Source organism: Gambusia affinis, linkage group LG16, assembly GCF_019740435.1.
Source record: "Gambusia affinis linkage group LG16, SWU_Gaff_1.0, whole genome shotgun sequence".
Lineage (NCBI taxonomy): Eukaryota > Metazoa > Chordata > Actinopteri > Cyprinodontiformes > Poeciliidae > Gambusia > Gambusia affinis.
In genome coordinates, this window is record NC_057883.1 from 16,786,140 (window position 1) to 16,805,848 (window position 19,709).

Genomic DNA, 19,709 nt, shown 5'->3' on the forward strand with positions numbered 1-19,709 from the left:
CACACATTTTGCCTTTTCCTTGTAACCTAGTTCAGGTGGTGGTTAAAATATACCAATGAGATTTGAGAAACTCCCTGACAGATAAACCTCTTTGTCTGCTGTCTGTGACGTAAAGATAGGTGACTCAATAAATATAAAAAAAAAGTTTTACAGTTGAACTTCAATGTATTTTGAAGGGTTTTATGCAATAGATCAAAATCAAAAGGAAATTGCATCTACACAGCATGATGCTTCCAATTTTCATATTTACAATCATATTCAGGGCATTGGTTTTCAGATACATATATCATTTCCAAAAGAAGCAATGAACTACTAATATGGCCTCATTCAGCACCTCTTTTTACATGCTTTCTGTGTCCCTAACATGACTTTTGGCAGACCACAAATGGAACTTATTCAAGCTGTCTTTCAGCAGCTCAATATTTATCCATATAATATTTTATATTTAGTGGAGTGCACAACTAATAATCGTCTCAAACAGAGATCCCCAGCTTAGGAAGGGATCTGCCTTCTCTCCCAGAGTTATCGCAGTATTCTTGGTTGCTTCTTCTGTTTGCTTTTAATTTACTGTAAAATTCAGAAAAGGTACACAGCTAAAATGAAAAAAAAAAATCTGAATCAGTCCAGATAAGATTCAGATTGTGGTTGTTGGATTTGTAAAACAGTTTTAAGCTAAAACATATTTCAAGCTGTAAAAACAATAACTAACAGTGATAGTGAATAATAATAATAATGACAATGCACTGAAACACTTAGATTTCTCAGTGTATTAGGAAATATAGCTCCTATCCCAATCTCCTTTTTTGTTTTAGATTTGGCCCTTTAAGATTCAACAGTTTCTAGACTGAGAGCCCAACCTTGTATTGATGTAGGGCAGAGAGCTGAGGATGATGGGGGAAAATGGGATTCAGTCTGAGTGTCAGACAATGTTCTTGTTCTGGATGGAAGTGATCTGTGTTAGCCTTATAATTAGGACCAGTTGTGTTCTTTGGGCTGGTTTATAATAGCCAGGCATAAATATTTATTCCTGGCGGCTGGAGAGGATAAAAATGGTGGGAGTCATAGGTGCAGCTCGCCAAACATCCAGAATCCAGAGCCCGGCCTGTGATGCTAATACCCCGAGGACTACTGTGCCAGACTGTGCTTCAGCAAAGATCAAATACGAGGGCCCTTACATTGCATTTATTGTCTTCAGGTCTTCCATTTTTCCTAATAAATGAGTGACAGCTTGAGGTGGGTCTGGGTACTTTAGCAGACTCTTTGTATTTTTCCCTCGGGTCAGAGAAGAGAGAGTTTTAACAGCAATGTGGAGAATATCTAATTGCTTTCATATGCCATATTATTGCTTGATTTAAATAATGACAGACACCGAGGGCACAGAAGGGCATCTCCTTTAACCTCCACATGGCCCTGGCCAAGACAACCTGGATGCCTGGCTGAGTTACTGAGCATCTCAGCAGCTCAGGATACAGCAAGCACAGAACGTCAAAAGTGTGTTTATTTATCCAATTGTTGCTGTGAAGGTTCCTCACTGAACAGGAATGTTTTTGTTACTCATGCTTCAAAAATGTTCATACAAGACATTAAAAAACATTCTGCCAAACATTATGCCATTGATGCCAGAACAGAGGAAGCTGCAGGGTGACGATGCATGCCAGTCAAAAACAAGAGTGTTTGGAAACTGAGAAACGTTGCCATAGGCCTACCATGGTTCTAAATATACACAAAGCACTCAAAGCATGGAGCAGGAAGGGTCCGTGGGAAGTATATTTCCATCTAAACTGAGCTGGTGACAGATAGTAATGTATACAATTACACTGATTATTAACAGTGACACAAAGATGATTTAAGCGATAACATTCAATATGTTCTCATGCGCAAATGCCGTTTGCTTGGCAATGATTTGGATGCAGCTCTCCAAAGAAAAGGTGGGACAATTTAGTTGTTGTTTCTGACAAGACTTTTAAAATTTGCTGTGTGTGCAAGTCGAAAATGTGCAGAATCGCCCTGGTCATTTGGGGTGTTTCTACTACCTTTTGACATCTAGACACAAACACATTTAGCAAAATTCTTCTTTGCATTTCAATCTTGGTCTGTTTCTTTTTTTTTTTTTCCTCAAATCTAGGCACAGACTCTCAAATGAAGTGGAGTCTGGACTTTGACTGAGCCATTTTTGAATTCAACCATTCCAATTGCTTCAAAGTGATGCAAATTTCTTCACATAAAGCATTTCAAAACATCTAAAAAGCCAAAAATTGGTCTGATCTAACAAAATAGTTTCTTCTCCATGTTTGCCATGTTTCCTGTATAGCTCAATGGATATTACAACAATCAGAATGTTTGTTAAAAAAGAAAAAAGGAAAACAAAGCATTTTTTCTTCCACAATACTGAATTAATTTACATAGCTACATCCAATGAAATACCATATAAATACACTGAAGTTGATGGTAGTAATGTGAGAAATTGAAAATGTATAAAGGGCATTAAAACCCTTGCCAGGCACTGTAAGTAACTTTTGGCAGGATTTAGCCCTTCAAAACATTGAAACTGTGTAGAATTAAATGCATTTTAAGGTTTTTACACCATTTAGGATGTCCTACCAGTTAGATCCCGCTTCAGTTTCCTGATGTCTTTGGTAAGGTCGTCAAACCTCACCTGTGCTGACTGGAAAAATTCTTGAGGGTCAGGCAGAGGAAACACACTCTTTTCTGTACCGGCATGCTAAAATAGAAAACAAAAAGGTATTTATTTAAAGTCTTTAAATATAGGAAAACATTTTTAGTTTCGAGTGAGTTTTAAAACTTACTTTGTCAAAGTTTCGCAAGTAGTATAAAACCACATAATCCACAAGATTGATGTGATTGTCCTGATGAAGTCAAATAATAAATAATTAGGATGTTTTAAACCACTATGTGATATCAACACATAGTGGCTTATCACATAGTAATCCTTAAAATGATGTATACCCTGCTCTTGACATCTTTTAGCTTCGGGAGGATCTCCAGCCCAAAGCCATCAGCCTGACCTCTTGTCCTGTTCCCTCCATTCATATAGTTCCCAAATGCCAGAACGAGACCCATCACATCCCGCAGACTATCACAATCAAGGAGGTCCTGATGCAGAAACATACACATACATTTTTCAGCTTAGTAACCCTTTATGTCTCAAAAGATGAACGACATCTTTTGAGACAGCACTTGCTGGCGTGATGCCCTTACTTTGCAGACGTTGGAGATAATTTCCACCTTGCTACGTAAAGAGGAGATGGTATCGAGGAATACTGACTGGAAGATCATGGCGTGAGCTCTGCCTGCAAAGTCAGGAATCTGGGAGAGCTCATAAAGAAACCTGGAAAACAAAAAAAGTGGGGGGAGGAGGAATAGGGTTTGATGTGTTATGGCAGAATTAAACAAAATGTCTAACAGGAAGAACTATTCTGGGGCCTTGGCAGGCCGAGCTTCTCCACACAGGCCGGCTGAGTCAATGTTGCTGTTCATAGGTTGCTGTTGATAGTCATGAGTGGTGCTGCTCTGCTGGGTTTGAAAAGTCCAAAGGGGGTCGGGTGGAAGGAGAGCAATGAGCGGTGCATGGAGAGTGATCAAAGGTAGCTCTGGCCTGATGCAAGACGACTTATGTAAACAGTGCCGTGTTGGAGGGGAGCGGAGAGGTAACATCCTGTGTGATTAGTGCCGGCCAATGAAGGCAGACACTGAGTAAGGATGACTCAGGCAGCCATAGTGACAGCTTCGGTCAAACATGGAAAAGGGAAGGCCAGGCTAAGCGGCACCACTGGATCCAAGTCTTGTTAACGGACCGAGGCTACTTAATCCCAGACGGAAATACTAAAGCATCCTCCATTAATGTCTTTTAGATTTAGGACTGACTTTAAGCAAATATAAGAATTACTTCAGTGTTATGTGAGAATTTGGTTAGTGACCAGGCTGATTATATCTAGACCCTGAATAGTGACCAGCAGGTTGAATTAAATTACTCTCTAGTCTTTCAGGCTGTGAGAAAGTGAGCGAGAGCAAGACTTTCAGCAGATACCAGCAAGGCTGAACAAAATACAGCAAGGTCTCTCTGTTTCACCAGTTTGAACTTTCTATCTCTGTGTATCATGAAATTTGTTTGATTTAAAAATGTTGGCATACTGAAGTTAAGGTAGAGAGCTACACACAAGACTGCTATTGAAGGAGTAGCAGTCTTCAGCTGCATATATAAAATGTCAACTCTGTAATAATTTTGTCTTAGTAAAATAAGTGCAACCCTCCTGCACTTTCTGCAACTGTTCGGCAACACCAAGGTGTGACGCTAAATCTGGCCGTTAGTTATAAAAATAATTAAGGGCTGCTTCATTATATGTCTTAAATAGAAATCGACAATGGTAGGTCAGGGCTTCATAAAAACCAAAAATTTAGACCCTGACCACAAAACTCAAATAGGAGCATTGCTTATTATAAGCTGCCTGGCCTATTATGTTACTCCAAGTGCACACACAAAAGTACTAAGGACTCCTTTCACATATATTACACTGAAATACATACAAAAATGTTAGAAATACTCTTACTGTTCAGGTTTGTCCAGAAGTTTCACCTCATCTTCTTTGGAAGTCTCATAATGTTTTAGGATCCTATCAATCTCATCACTGGTGGCCCTCTGTTAGAAGAAGTAAGGCATCAATCATTCAAGCTAAATACTTGCATATATATATATATATATATAAACAGCTTTTTGCTATGTTAATCACGCAACTTCTTACATTTTCATACAGAGCTTCAATGGTCTCCAAATCCACCACAGAGTTGTCCACATTAAGAACAGCTGGTGAAGAGAGAGAAGGACATTAATTTTAAGCAATCTCTCTTATAAATGGGTAAAATCTTGGCTCACATGTGCTGCTTTTTGAGTACTGACAGTGAAGAAAAAGACAAATAATCTGATGATAGGTCTGTAATACTGTTGAAAGTTAGATTAAACATCATTAAATTTGGATAAACACAATGATAGAATCCATATATGTATCTGGAAAAAACCAAAATAAATCAAAAGGATAAAAAGGGGTATTTAACTAAAACCAGAATGCTACTTGTTCTTTTTTTCCCCTTAAATGCATAATTTACTAGATGAATTATACAACTGGAATCTAATGTGGTTTACAGAGACCACAGACAGTGGGCCAGGACTGAAGAACCACTCTACTTTTCTTGACCATTGCTGGCAAATGAGTGGAAGAAGACCCTGAAAAAAAGAAGCTTGAAAACTGTTTGACCCTTGCACCCATAGGCATAGCCAGCACAGCTAGAAGCTAACTAATGATTATAAATGGGGGCAGAAAAAGGTCACCTAAGGAACAAGCATCCAACTGAGTGTGTCCAACTTTGTCTGCATGCTTTTACTTTTATTCTGGTCCTAAAAGTCAAAAGTGGAACAACAGAATAAGGAAAAGTTATGTTACACCGATTCTGGTTATGTTACACCGATTCACCCCAGCTTAAGATAGAGATCAACATAATATGGACAAATACTCCACTGACAGTCAATGACTGACAGTAACAGCCATTGAGGGCCTTTAATTGAAATTAGTAAAAAAAAAAAAAATGTGGATTGTATAGTGACTTGTAATAGCATGCATTTTTTCAAGCTAGTCATGTTAGCACCACAATCTGTTTTACTATAATTTTTATGTGACAGACCAAACCAAAGTTTTGAACAATTCTTATGTGCAGGAAAAATTGTATAATAATCTTCATTTAAAAAAAAAAAAGTTTCACTAATTTGTATTCGTCTCCTTTTACTGATACCTCTAACTAAAATCCATATCAGTAAATATTCTTCATATTCCATAAGGCAAGTAGTAGTGAATATAAAAACATGTGGAAGACGGTGTCCTAATCAGATGAGCCAAAATTGAACTTTTCGGCCTAAATCCAAAATGTTATTTGTGGTGAAAACCGAATTGTGCACATCATGCCATCCTATTTATAAAAGGTAATTTGGTCTGCATCATGCTGTTGGATGCATGTCTTTAACAAGCACAGAGAAACTGGTCAGATTTGATGGCAAGATGGATGGAGTCAATCAAAAGGCTATCCTGGAAATTAAACACGCTAAAGACTTTATAGATTTTGAACCTGTGGCAGAAGTCCCCTACTACATCAGAACAATGGTGCTAAACATAGAACTATAATAACATGATTTAGGTCAAAGCATGTGTTAGATTGATCTAGTCAAAGGCCAAATCTAAGTCAAATTGCCTTTTGATGTTCACAAAAACTCCCGATGCAACCTCACATTTCAGTCTCTGGAAAGCTGGTAGAGACAAACCCCAAATGACTTGCACCTCTAATTACTGTGCAAGTGCTGACTCAGGGGATGATTACAAATGCAAGTCACACTTTTTAGATTATTTGGCAATGTCTAAGGGTGCTTAAAGTCAACAGGCTCCAATAAACTGAGACTAGCAATTAAGTTTCCACAATCCAAACAAAAATGTTCTTTTCTGAAGAACTCCACAACTTTAGTTTTTTTTTCACATAATATGGAGAAATTGGCTATTAAAAGATGAATAATTAATTCTGTTTCTGAACCTAAGATCCTTGCCATTCCCAAAATCTGAGCTGCCAAGGATAGATATGCGCAAAATGCAATAGTGGCAATTAATTTTTTTCTACCTACTTCCAGCTGCACTGTCCTCATCTCTGCAGTCACACACTAAATTTAAGCTAACAAGCTAACACTTCGCACTCTGGTTTGCAGCTGGTCTGCAGCAGAGAAGCTGTCAATGTGGTCCCACACACTGGATCAGAGAAAACGCTGGAGGTCCATTTCCTACATCTTATTAGAGTGGATTATTCAGTCCCTCAGCCATGCAGCCGTCAATCACACACCAAAGGGGGGCCTGCCCCAGTGTGCACAGGAGCACTCTGATCCGAGGGGAGCCGGATATCTCTCCACAGCGACAGATCAAAGCCGGCCTGCCAACGGCCTCACACCCTCTCCTTCCACTTTTCACTCCTGCATGCGTATGTTTTTGTGTGCGTGCGGCGAGGTGCGGTGTGGGGGAGAGTCTCCCCTTGCCCTTGAACCATGGTGGCCCTTCAGGTGCCCCCCTGCACCTCTCCAAGTCATTTCAACTAGTGCCTAAGACCCCCCTCCTTTCTCTTAACCACTGTGTTGCCTTTCCCTGTTACTCCCTTGTAGTTGTAATTGCATTATATATACCATGTCCTTTTAATTTGGCAACAAAGAGGAGGCAGGCTGCCTTTAGGAGTGCCTTTTAAGCCACTATCCTTAATTATCAAATTCAAATTATCCATTTCACATTTACCTCCCATTAAGGCACAAGGAAGCCACCTCATGCTGGGTGGGAATTAACATTTTTTACCCAACAACACTGCAGAAGGGAAAAGTGACTGAGGGGGGAAAGGAAACAAAAATCTAAACAAGATGGTTGCAGTAGTGTATGTGCTGTTTGCCTTGTGTCTGAGGCAGTTTTATGTGGTAGCACAGTGTCTGCAAACTGTAGAAGGTGGTTTTGTACATGCTCAGATCATTAGTGGGGTGTCAGTCCCATTAGGCTTGTGGAAACCGTCACTGGCTACAATAAACAGATCTGCTGGCCGCATGCTCAGACTAGCAGGCGGCAGGAACTCTCCGCCACAGTCCCAGGACACGACTGATTCCTGGCCCATCTACAATGTCCCCAGCACACACAATATGTGTTTACACCCACACACACATATCCTATATTTTCCACAGATAAACCGAGCCTAGAATCAATCTGAGCAGTTTTTTAAATGACGTTGAGGGTAATTTGATTTTAACCAGTGTAGGAGAGCTTTCACCCCACTATAACCATCTTTCGTTTAGACAAATCACAGCTTTTTTTCCCCCCTTCTTTTCCCACTGCGGTAACTGGAAAAATCAGCCAAGCTCCACTTAAGTCACAAATTAATCTGAAAGAAGTGTCTCAAGTTACAAATTAGCTGCTGTCAAGAGAGAGGAATTTATCCTCTACTGGAGGGTTCCCAGTATCTCATCTCCAAAAATAACTCTGTCTGCATTTCATCAGAAGTCATCCTCAGTTTATCGTTTAATAGGAAACTAAATTTGGCTTGTAACAGCTGAGTCTAAATCAAAGAGGTTCTTCCTTGAATGAAATCAGGTCTGTAATGGAAATGAGAAACAAAAAATGGCAAACATATGGAGAGAGTATTGCTCACCTTGCTGAATGTCCTTCATTTCCAGATGGAGGCTCGATATGAGGATGCCAACTGCTTGAGAACGCTTCCCATCCAGCAGCTTAATGATCTAGACAAACAGGATGTTGTTAACACTGCTGCGCTCTTAATTTGGTGTGAAGATATGTTAGGAAAGCAGACGTACAGTTCCAAGCAAGTTGCTTAATTAATTTCTTCACATTCACAATGATGTTTAGTTCTGCTGTCCATTCACAAAGAAGAAACTGAGACAAAAACCAAAGTTCATCTAAAGAAAATTATGAATGTTGAATATGTGTTCATGTGTCTTTAAAAATGTATGATGGTATTCAGAATTGTATGACCGAAACCCAAGTACAACTAAGATGTAAAAATGTACCAGGATATCGGCCAACTATGTTAACTGCACTAACATAATTTTTTATTGTTGACCACACATTCTAGGAAAGCTATTTTGAAAGCCATCCTAATAAAATCTTACATTACTGCTCTGAAAGACAAACAGTTTACTTCAATCGGGACTGCCTGGCCAAAGCTTTACAGAAACTGAAACTTAAAATATTTCTGATCGCTGTATCTCTACTAAGCAGCCAGCAACTCATCTGTAATAGACCCAAATAACCAAACTTGGCAAACAAAGCTCATTTAGCACATCATACAAAAAAATACAAAAAACAGAACTAATTCTATCACAGAAAACTCACATTTGTTCAAAAGAAAAAAAAAATCTCAGTCTCAAGTTTACCTAGGAACACATGTAAGGATTGATCAAAAAATATCAAGTGGCAGTGAAAGTACAAAGGGAAAAGTGGCACCATAAAAGGACAGTTTAGAACAGAAGGCGAAGAGAAGCAGGGCTTTTATAACAAACTATAAATTCACAGGATTTTTATTTGTGCCTACAGATGGTCACAATTACTAATGACTGAATTAGCCGTAAAGGCAGAGAAAGTTTTGGCAAGGTAAAGCCCTGCTCTAAAAGTTAATGTTTCAGGCTTCTTCATTAGGTATTATGGCGTTGTCGGCTACTGGGCCGTCCTGTAGGAGCTCCAGAACAGAAGCCTTAGAAGTGGGTATTGCATTACAAGGCGTTAGTAGGTGCCATGCTGCTTCCAGCTCTGTTATCTGGATCACCAGGGATCTCCCACACTGATCAAGCTGGAACCAAGTCCCTACTAGGCCTTCGCAAGACCTCTAATTAACTACTTTGGACAGGCAACCACTAAAATCAGATAAGAACTTCAATGAGTAAAGACAACTGATGCTGGATGTTTACTTATTGAGGAAGAGAGAGCCAAACGATGCTGATGTTGAGACAGGTAGACAGCAAGAGCTAATGGCTCCCTCCTGTGGACAAAAAAAGGACTGAAAGATGTTCTTCCACCTGGATTTTACAGAATGAAAAAGCGAGCAGCCTAAAACAAATAAATAAGCTGATAAATGGAGACACTATGGAGTTTGAGGCAAAGCAGGTGCTTTATGTTGAGGCTGTTTTTGATACAAATTCAGAGGAAAACAGATAGTTTACACTGGTTAAGAAACAAGACTGACTAACTACCCGAATATTTGATTAGAAGCATAAGTTATATTAACAACTAGATCAACATTTCCCATCAGGACCCTCCTCCCTCTGACAGCAGTGATAATCTTACGCCCACTCTCTCACGTCATAGCCTGCACTTCAAGTATGTTTTTAATAAACGTAAAATGATTGCTCATAAATTATAAAATGGGGTAAAGCAGCTGTTTGTTTAAGGAGCTCAACCACATATAAACCTGATACAGCTTTGATTTATGTGTGTATAGGACAGTGTGTTTACTGACACGCAGAAAAGCCCGAAAGCAAGTTCAGCTTGGATAGTTTTTTTCATCTTTATCCATCTCTCCCGAATTCCTCATCCTTAAAGAATGCACAGACATGCCTTTTGCGGCCCATCTTTCAAATAGGTGCCCGGCTTTTATTTTCCTTCCACTGAGGAAGCCATGTGCGTGCAATTACACCCCAGGTCTAGTCCAGTTGGGTCCAGTCTGTTCTGGCGGGAGAGGTCTCCTCCATGTCACCCCCCTGGCTTTGATATGCTAATTAACAGAAGGCGAATGGCTCCAGAGTAAATAACAGCTTTGATTTTTTTCTTCTTTTTTTAAATGGCACATATGATAAACATTAACTCACACACACGTAAGCATCGGCTGTATTCCTGTTTTCAACTTTTTGGCATGTGCAGTTGTTGGGAATTGGGGAAGTGGCTCATATGCATAATGCACACACACATTCCGATCCCCGACCACTCATCGCCTCTCGCTGGTTCAGAGCCCCAGGCTGCGGAGTTTGCATGATCTGGCAACACTTTCTGATCAACTGCATAATAGTTTGTGAGGAAGTGCTGTCATCACGCACACAAACCCAAATACCTGCACTAAGACATTTGCAGGTTAATGCATATTCAAAAAACAATGCAGGAAAACTGGCATAAAGGTGATCCAAAGCTCCTTCTGGACTCACAAACACAGAATTACTGGCAGCATTAGACATTTAGGTGCATGCAGACGCAGACAAGAGGCAGGTAGTCTGTGTGTGAGTTGACTGGTATTGGTAGTCATTCAGGGGGATGTGGTTCACTGTCTGGTCAGATTCTGCAGAGTGAAAACTCTACTGTCCACAGTACTGCTGCTGAAAGATGGATTAACCATTTGACTGCTACAGTTTTGAATTTTTTTTTTAGGTTGTATTGGCAACATTCAATGGAATAAAAAAGTTATAGCAGCAATATTACCTCTTAAAGTGTTTGTCTGTTATTGAATCAGCAAACATTGATGAATTAAATTGGAAATGGTAAAATGCTATTTAAGTTATGTAGCATTTCAATAACTTAAATAACAAAATTTAACTGTTACAATTTTTGGAGGTGATTTGATATGAGTTTGTGATCAACTAGTTTCTAAATAAAACCTTTACAAAAATATATAATGCACTCCCTGCTATTATTAGCATCTCTGGTGAAGTTTCAATAGAAATGTTTTTATTGTTTTAGTATAATCTCACACATCAAGACTTTCTCACTTATATAGGAAGTTTCTTGTCTCTTCTATTTTTGGAGAATGGCTGAAGGAAATGGGCCTGTGCTTAATACCATTTTTATTAAGACAAATTGGATTTTATGAGTTACTGAGACATTTCCAGACACAGATTAACTTAAAAAGTCAAGTATTAAAATATAGTAGGTATTGCCAGCATTGTCAGGTATAAAAAATATTGAGGATTTAATGAAAATGTTGTTACCCTCCTGAATACAAATACCTTGTTCTTTCTGACACACTGTGTCAGAAAGAACACTGTTCTTTCTGACACAGTGTGAAGTTGCTTCTGCTGCTAAATTACACTTTCAGTACTTGGTCAAAGCAGAAAGTCTTGGGAGAAAAGTAAGTAATAGCTCTTATGCTCTTATAGCTCTTATGTCTTCTTAAAGAAAAGCTTTTAAAGAGATGTCAACATAAAATAAAATAAATTAAAGAAATAAAAATATCCATTGAAAGGTGAGATTCAAAAAATGGAGATCAAATATCTATCATAAAACTCTGAGCAGAGCATGTTTTTCTTTTTTATTCTGCTCTGGTTTATTTCACAACATGCTAGCTGTTTTGAAACAGCTCTGTAGAAAAATATATCTATTGAATATTAAAGCAATTTCATAGTTCATTGTTTTATCTCTAGATATAAAAAATAAGGATGATGTAATTTGCATAGAAAGATGTCAAAATAATAAATAAATTATATTCCCAGTACAAGAAATATGTGCAACCAAAAGAGTCTGCCATCCTGTAAAGTCTAGTTTTCTTGCATCTTTCCATAAACCATAAACTTTGATTTTTTATTTTTTTGCCTAATTACCTGTAGTGTTTACCTTTGTTATAGTCACTCTTAGCTCAGAAGCAGCTAGATTTTAGTCCCACTGTCGTCCACGCCCCCTCGATCCCTCAATGTTCCCAAGCTGAACTTTTTGGAAGCTGTCATCATCATCAGTATAAACTTGCAGGGTATCAAAGATCAAGTAACAAGTCTCTATTACTATGATGAGTTTTCCAGTAAACTGAACTTCCAACTATGGCTTCATGGATTCTGTTTTTATCTTTAATCCTAGACTTGGACTGCAATCACAGACACAGAGACTACTTTTAAAATCTAAAATGTAAAACAGATTTCCGAAATAAAATGTTTAAACACAGATAATCTGGCCAGTGTGCCGCAAAAGTTCTTTTCAACAATAAGCAAAGCTGGGGTTTATTTTTGAACAATACAAATTGGTATCAACGGTTTCCATAAAAGTGGTTATAACTCCACCAAGCTGACATAAGCCAGGAGAGGAGACAGTTGTCTGAGTTGGATCAAATGTGGACAGTTTGAGTGACCAGACTGGATGGAGAGACACACACAAACACACACATTGGCTGGAGCAAAGTGGAGCCTTCACAAATTGATCAGAATAGAGGATGTGTATGGATTTAGAGGGTTAGTCTGGGTCAGCAACTGTTTTTTAACTGCTTGGACGCCAACAGAGAGAAGCATATGGCAGAAAGGACGCTGACACAGAGCTGGCTCAAGGAGTAGTGCAGAGTTGCATCATTGGACAAGACACCAAGATCGAAGATTGATCCAACTAACATACATCTCTCTTGGTTTTTCTTAACTTACTATGCTTTTGCTTAAGGTTACACAAGTGGAATTAGAATAAGAAAACCTGTCTCCACTACTGTCATGTGCATCATGATCAGCTGGTCCAAAGCAAAAGTAGGCAGCTACAGGAGTCAGTTTGCAGGCAAAAACTGCCTCCAAACTAATGAATTGCTGCTTTGCAAAAAAACATTCTTAAACTTTTCCACATTCTTTCACTGCACGGTCATATAACGCAATATTTCATGTGATTTTATGTGAACAATCAAAACAAAGAATAGGTGTGAATAGAAAAAAGGAAACGGCTTCATGGTTTTCAAATGTTTTTACAATAAAAAATTTGAAAAGCTTAGCATGCAATTGTGATCACCCTATTTTATTCCAAAATATCTAAAACCCCAATGCAGCTAGTCACCTTCAGAGATCATATTATAGAGTCAAACTGCCAAACATGGCCTGGTGTAACCCGGGTGTAAATTTTAACTTCCATTCCCTCATTATCTGATTTTTCCACTCCCTGTCCCCTTTATCTCAAATCTCACGATAGTTTTAATATATGTCAGCGATTCTCGTGAGACTACTACGCAGCTAATCACTGTTGAGTTTCAGGGACACGTACCACCGCAACCTATCTGCTAGGTATATTAGCTGGAGCGGGGAAGTATGAAAGATTAGGACACATTGGGAGGAGCAGAGCTGCAGGAGCCAACTACTGTGACCCGAGATGAGATGAAAAAGCCCGTTTGTGTGAGATATAAAACTGCGGAATTGGCCAGGTTTTGATGGCGAGCTGAAGGACCAGAGCCTAAGAAAGATTGCACTTGTGGTGCGTGAAGACTTCTGATTCTCCTGCCAGGCTAGTAGGAGGCTCCTTGCAGCCAACAAGCAATTTTGTCCCCTCTCTGGTCTGACTTTTGTCACCCATGACCTGCACTGCACCAAGCACTTTATAAGTAACTTGCTTGGGACCTCTAACCCAGTGGTCCCCACCCCCCAGGGTGTGGACCGGTACCGGCCCCTGCTCCTTCATGAGTCGTATCTATCTTCTGAGAAACTAGCCCATTGACCTTATTGGTCACAATTTATTTATATTGATTTAAAATATAGTATAGTGTTATCTGTACAGATATGCTACACTATCATCTAAGCAAACTGAGGTTATTTTTCAAAAATATTAACTGCAATATCAGAATGGCCCAGTCAAAGTCAGCCTGCATCTAACCGAGAGTCTGTGGCAATAATTTGCTTGCTATGACCTGAAGCATAAATGTCAGTTTCGAGATGTACAAAGGAGGCTAAAGGCTGAAACGAGAAAAAATATGACAAAATACTTTTGAAAGGCACTAAACATTAGAGGGTTTAATAACAACAGATGAAAACAGAGCACAGGAGTTGTGGAACAGAACGTACCTTCTTGGCTTTGGTTTTCTTTTCGTAGGTGTCTGACAAGGGCTTCTTCTTCTGCTTGACTGTGGTCTTGGAGAAAAGATCCTCAAACTCGTTAGTGTTGACGATGTCAGGCTCTTTTAGAGAACCCCAGAGTGTGTTGTTGCTATTTTTTAAAAACAAACAAGACATCAAAAGTTAAGTTACAAGGTGCAAAACATTTAAACACAGCAGCTGTGACAGCAGGCAGGCAAAAAGGTTACTTGAGTTTAACAAAATTGTGGAAACTCATTTAATGTTTATTTGACCTGTTTTCCATTTTCCATTTCGCAGCCCGACAAAAACTTGGCAGGAGTTTCTGAGATCTCCACTTTCAAAAGAGATGTTTATGAGGTAGGTGATAAAAATAACAAACGTTTCAGGCACACTTGTTTCTGTATTATGGGATCATTTCCCACAAGGACAAAAAAAATTGGGAAAAAAACTTTCTGTTTTTGGAAGTTGCTGAGTTACAAGGGAAGGAAATAAACAAACAGACAGAAACAAAAGGTGGTTAAAGTCAAGAAGATGTTCAGTGTGTTGTTCCTGCAAACACATCTTTGCTCACATCTGGCTTTGCTTTTCTCCACAAAGTCTGACATCAACAGCCCAATCAACAGCTTTGAAATTAAATGAGCCTATTCTAAACAAAGAGCTTGGAATGTTGATGCTCATAATTTTCTACTATCTTCTAACACATTGCTGTTCCTCTTAAAGGTCATTATGTCTCATCTGTCAACTCATATTTAGAGAGTGAAAGTAAATCTGGAAACAAGGCATTAACACAAGGGTTATCAGAGTTTAAACTGAAAAAAAAATGTGTCTGTTGGTTTCTTGGAGTAAAAAGAAAAATCTTATGAAAGGGTTTCTGTTCAGAACATGATGTTACTGTCTTGGTTTTGTTCTCCATTCTGAACTTGCATAAACAAAGGAACTGTTAACTCTGAGGCAGAGTAGACTGATAAAGAAAACTGCATCCAAGACCCAAACAAGACCTTCATGCATTCTAATTTGTAAATACATTTAAAACAGTGGCTGTTACAATTCCAGGTTTTAGAGCCATTACATTTTGTATTTTGTGACCAATGTCCTAGATAATGTAACTACAAGCTCATTAAGGGAAAGATAAACAAAGAAAAATTAAACAGCTAGTGAAACAAGTGGTGGCAAAGTGAGCAGAATCTTAAACTGATATACTGGTGAAACACTGTGCGTTTTAATTTCAGCATTCAACATCCTAGTAGAGTCAAGTAAGTTCAAGTTTGCTTCCTTCAAAATATAGCGCATTCTTTCACAAGGTTATTGGAAGTTTTACACAGGCCTGGAAGTTTTCTTTGGAAGAACCACTTCTGTCTTGGAACTCCATTCCTTAGTACAAACAAATTGAGAATTTAGGAGTTGTAGAACACTACCAGTCCTTCTTGGAAAGTCTTACTGCTCCTGCAGAGTTTCTGTCGGCCACCTGGCAGGCACCTTGTACAGCTTCTCCCCTGTGTTTTAAACCACTTTGGAAAATTGTCTTTTCTGTAATTAATGATGAATGTCTAAACTTTGCCATCATATGTATAATACAATATAGTATGCAATGTTCCTTCCATTTTTTAAATTTAAAGGTTATTTTGCTTCAATTCTGAAGCTTGTTACTGATTGAAAGAAATTAGATCAAAAATAAAAATCAAGATAAAAAAGGTACAGTTTTTTATTTATTTAAATACTAAAATTTGACTAGTTCTGATTCATTAGCCTTATTGTATTTAATGAGAGGTGTAAACTTAAGAAGAATCAATGCTCAAAGGGTGTTCCTACCAATTAGGGTGAGCACCCTTACAAAAGCAAATTGCTGCAGTTTTTTTTCCCTCATGGGTAAATTTTCTTCTTTCTCAGCTGAATTGTACAAAATGTGTGTCAGTTTAAAACCGAAACAAAGCTTTGCTTATGTTTCTTACAAGAAAGTCTGTCCTGCTAACTGCCAACTGTTTAGACATTGCTTCTTATACCAAAGACCTTTACACCATTAACGAACCTAATCCAGCTGTAGTTAAACACCTGACCCATTTAATGCTCCTTAACATGTCTTTTTACAGTTTGATTTATAGCCCACATGAATCTGTTGTTGGGCAACAAGCAGCCCTCTGACACAGCTGAGGACCTGCGAGAGAACCACAGTTCAGCTTTCCCCCACTAATCCAACCGTGGAAATACAAGGCCATAAACCTTGAAGACTGGAACTCTCAGGCAACAATCACAGTGACTGCTAATGGTCTGAATGACCCAATTAACTGTTACTGAGTATCTAAACAGAACCCTTAAATGCAGGAGCGTGGAGGAACAACTATATCTCTGAATGGTAAGGCCCTTTTTATGTAACCCATTAAAACTGACCAGAATATCTGAATCACCCTGCACTGGACCAAGCTGATATCTGCAAACAAATCTGGTGCTGCCTACAGTGTCTTGCAAAGTCATTAATACATCTGAAACATTTTCTCCAACTTAATGTTGCACATCATTTTGAGGTAGACCAGGATACAAATCAATCGAGGGTTATATGAATTTGTTTTCAGACCCCCCTATTCAAGACTCTGTAAAGCCATCTTGCATGACTCAACCAGCTTTGAAGATCTTAAGATTGGCCAGAGAGCATCCATGAATCTCACTTTCAGGTCTTGCCACAGGCACTCTTAGATTTAGGTCTGAACCATGCTAAAACATGAATGTTCTGTGATTTCAAACATTCCTTTGTAGCTCTAGCATCCTGATGGATGGTGGATCTCTGGTCTGCTGGAATTTGCTTATCAATTACATAACTATAGAAAGATTTTTATTTGAGGGCATTTGAGTAAAATGACTGCACTCATATGCAGCCCATTTTCCTTCCACTTCACAGCTATGCACTATTTGTCTTTGGTCAGTCATACAAAGTCATCACATACACTGAGGTTGTAATTTAACCAAATGTGGGAAAAGTTCAAGGATAAAATGGGTGCTACAGGGCAGTGTCCAACATAGTGAGTTTATGCTGCTTTTTTTGTTTTGCTTTTGAAAACATAAAAAAAAAAAAAAAAGAGGAAGTTAGTAAATTTACATACGTGTTTTCCTGTATTTGAATCCTGGTCCAATACAGAGGTTTCATGGGACAAGCAGGCTCAATGGCAGGTTTCCTCGGGGCAGCCTCAACTTTCAGACCAAAGCCCCCCAGTGAGGGAGGAGGTGGAGGTCCACAGCCTGGAGGAGGTGGAGGTCCACAGCCTGGAGGAGGTGGAGGGGGAGGTGGACCACTTCCAGGTATGCCAGGAGGAAGAGGAGGGGGAGGAGGAGGGGGAGGGGGACCACCACCTGGAGGAGGAGGTGGTGGAGGCGGTGGAGGTGGCCCTCCAGTGTGGCCTGGCAAGGGGAGAGGAGGTGGTGGTGGTATTGGCAAGCCTGGAAGAGGGGGTGGGAGAGGGGGAGGAGGAGGTCCAGAAGGTTCAGGTCCGGCTTCGGCTTGGACATTTAGTCCGACTGAGTCCAAGTTGAGTTTTTTACGCAGGTGCTGGTTGGGGCTTTGAGCAGGCCCTCCTTCATGCCCCTCTGGGCTCTTAATGAAGGTCTCCCTGTCAGTCTGGATCCCCACAGTGCGACTGGTCTTAGGAGTCAACTCTTCTGAGCTGGATACAGCCACATCACAGACAGGACTATAATCCTGGCCTGCACTGTGCATCTTTTCCTTCCGTAGCTTAGCAAGGGCTCCCTCCAGCTGTGATATTGAGACAGCATGCTCACCTCGAAGTTGGAAGATTTTAAGCTCAAAGTCGGCCTGTAAAAGCAGAAAGCCAGGCATAAAACAATTACAGAGTGGTCCAGTTATCATGTACTAAAACTGTAACAAGGAGTGTTTTTATTGGACAGAACTCAGACTACAGTGTATAATTACTCCAAAAAGAGCCCTCAAAAAGATTAATCTTTGACTGAACAATAACAATGATGTAATTATAAACTTTCCCCAGCTAAATGTTTTTCTGTTCTTACAATAACTTCTGAGTCAAGAGAAATCTAGCAACTCCAGTTTTTCATTTTGCATGTCAAACAATGAAAGCCATACCAGCAACACCACAGCAATGATTTCAAAGAAAAAAGGTTTGGTAATAAATTTCAACATGTTCTTTATTAACTCTTGTCACCTTAGAATTAAGTGTGTTCAAGCCCTCTGTTGTGAGTTCACTAGAGAACACACCTTTCTACAAAAGCTTTAACTCTAAGAAAAATAAAAAAAACTGTGCCAATAAAATAAAGCCTCCCAGCAAACTGATGGATAAACCAAATGTTAGGTCTGACGTTTTGGGGCAGTGTCCCTTAAAGAAATTTATTAACGAAACTAATTAAAAACGATGGCAGAACCTCGTTTAAGTTGGCAAAATGGGAACACGGTGTTCAGGTGTTTCCATTTTATAGCCCTAAACACTCGTCTAATTATTTCTAACATTGTTAAGGAGATTTAGAGAAAACTGTGTAACCAGAAAGAAAAGAGAACGGCATAAAAAAAAATCAATGACTCCATGGTAATAAATGACACATCTTTATACATACAATGGCCCAGGTTTTAATAAAGGTTTTACCTATTTTTTTTTTTTTTGTTTGAACTGTAACTTTATTTTCAATCAATATATATAAACGAAAACATAAATAAAAAAGTAAAGGCAACACTAATTTGACTTTATTTGACTCATTATTTTAGCAGGATAATCCCACTGGAATTTACCATTGCTTTTTGCAAGGAGTGCCTGGACCAAGACTGCCAGCAATAAAGTTTCTCCAAAACAGACATGTATCTGAATATAGTCTTAAGTTTAAAATATCTTGATGGGTCAATTATTGATTATTTGGTCACTCATTAAAAAGTCTTTGAAGACACTTGGAGAAAACTTAATTTCCAAGCCACCCTAAACATATTTTTATGGACTGAACGTATAAACATTTCATGTTCCCTTAGCGCCATCTTGTGGTCAAAGTGATAAGCTGCAAAAAATCTGCAGCAAACTCACTCTCCTGTTCATAATAAAATTGGTGTTTAGTTATGTGTTGTATATGCAACTTAATCTTGATGATTTAGGTAATAAAAAAAAATATTGTAAATATAATATTTTTATATTAGTCTTATATAAATGAAAATTACACAAAACCAATATGAACCATTAAGAACATAGTCCCAGGCCAGCCGAGGGACTATGTCTCTCGGCTGGCCTGGGAATGCCTTGGGATTCCTCCGGAGGAGCTGGTGGAAGTGGCTGGGGAGAGGGAAGTCTGGGCCTCCCTTCTGAAGCTGCTACCCCCGCGACCCAACCCCGGATAAGTGGAAGAAGATGGATGGATGGATGGATGGATGGAGAACTGTTGATCAGTGTCTTCTTTTTAGATG

General features: G+C 39.1%; 1 protein-coding gene across 2 annotated transcripts in view; it reads right to left on the bottom strand.

The window, feature by feature from the left end:
- LOC122845863 (formin-1-like) overlaps nt 1–19,709 on the bottom strand; it is a 52,510-nt gene that overhangs the window by 16,876 nt on the left and 15,925 nt on the right. For both annotated transcript variants that reach the window (XM_044142375.1, XM_044142374.1), the window contains 9 exons: nt 17,404–18,110; nt 14,300–14,441; nt 8,224–8,311; nt 4,761–4,822; nt 4,569–4,657; nt 3,220–3,349; nt 2,968–3,114; nt 2,808–2,867; nt 2,602–2,722 (listed from right to left, as the gene is read on the bottom strand). In XM_044142375.1, coding sequence (XP_043998310.1) covers nt 2,602–2,722; nt 2,808–2,867; nt 2,968–3,114; nt 3,220–3,349; nt 4,569–4,657; nt 4,761–4,822; nt 8,224–8,311; nt 14,300–14,441; nt 17,404–18,110 — 1,546 coding nt within the window. The remainder of the gene's footprint in view (nt 1–2,601; nt 2,723–2,807; nt 2,868–2,967; nt 3,115–3,219; nt 3,350–4,568; nt 4,658–4,760; nt 4,823–8,223; nt 8,312–14,299; nt 14,442–17,403; nt 18,111–19,709) is intronic.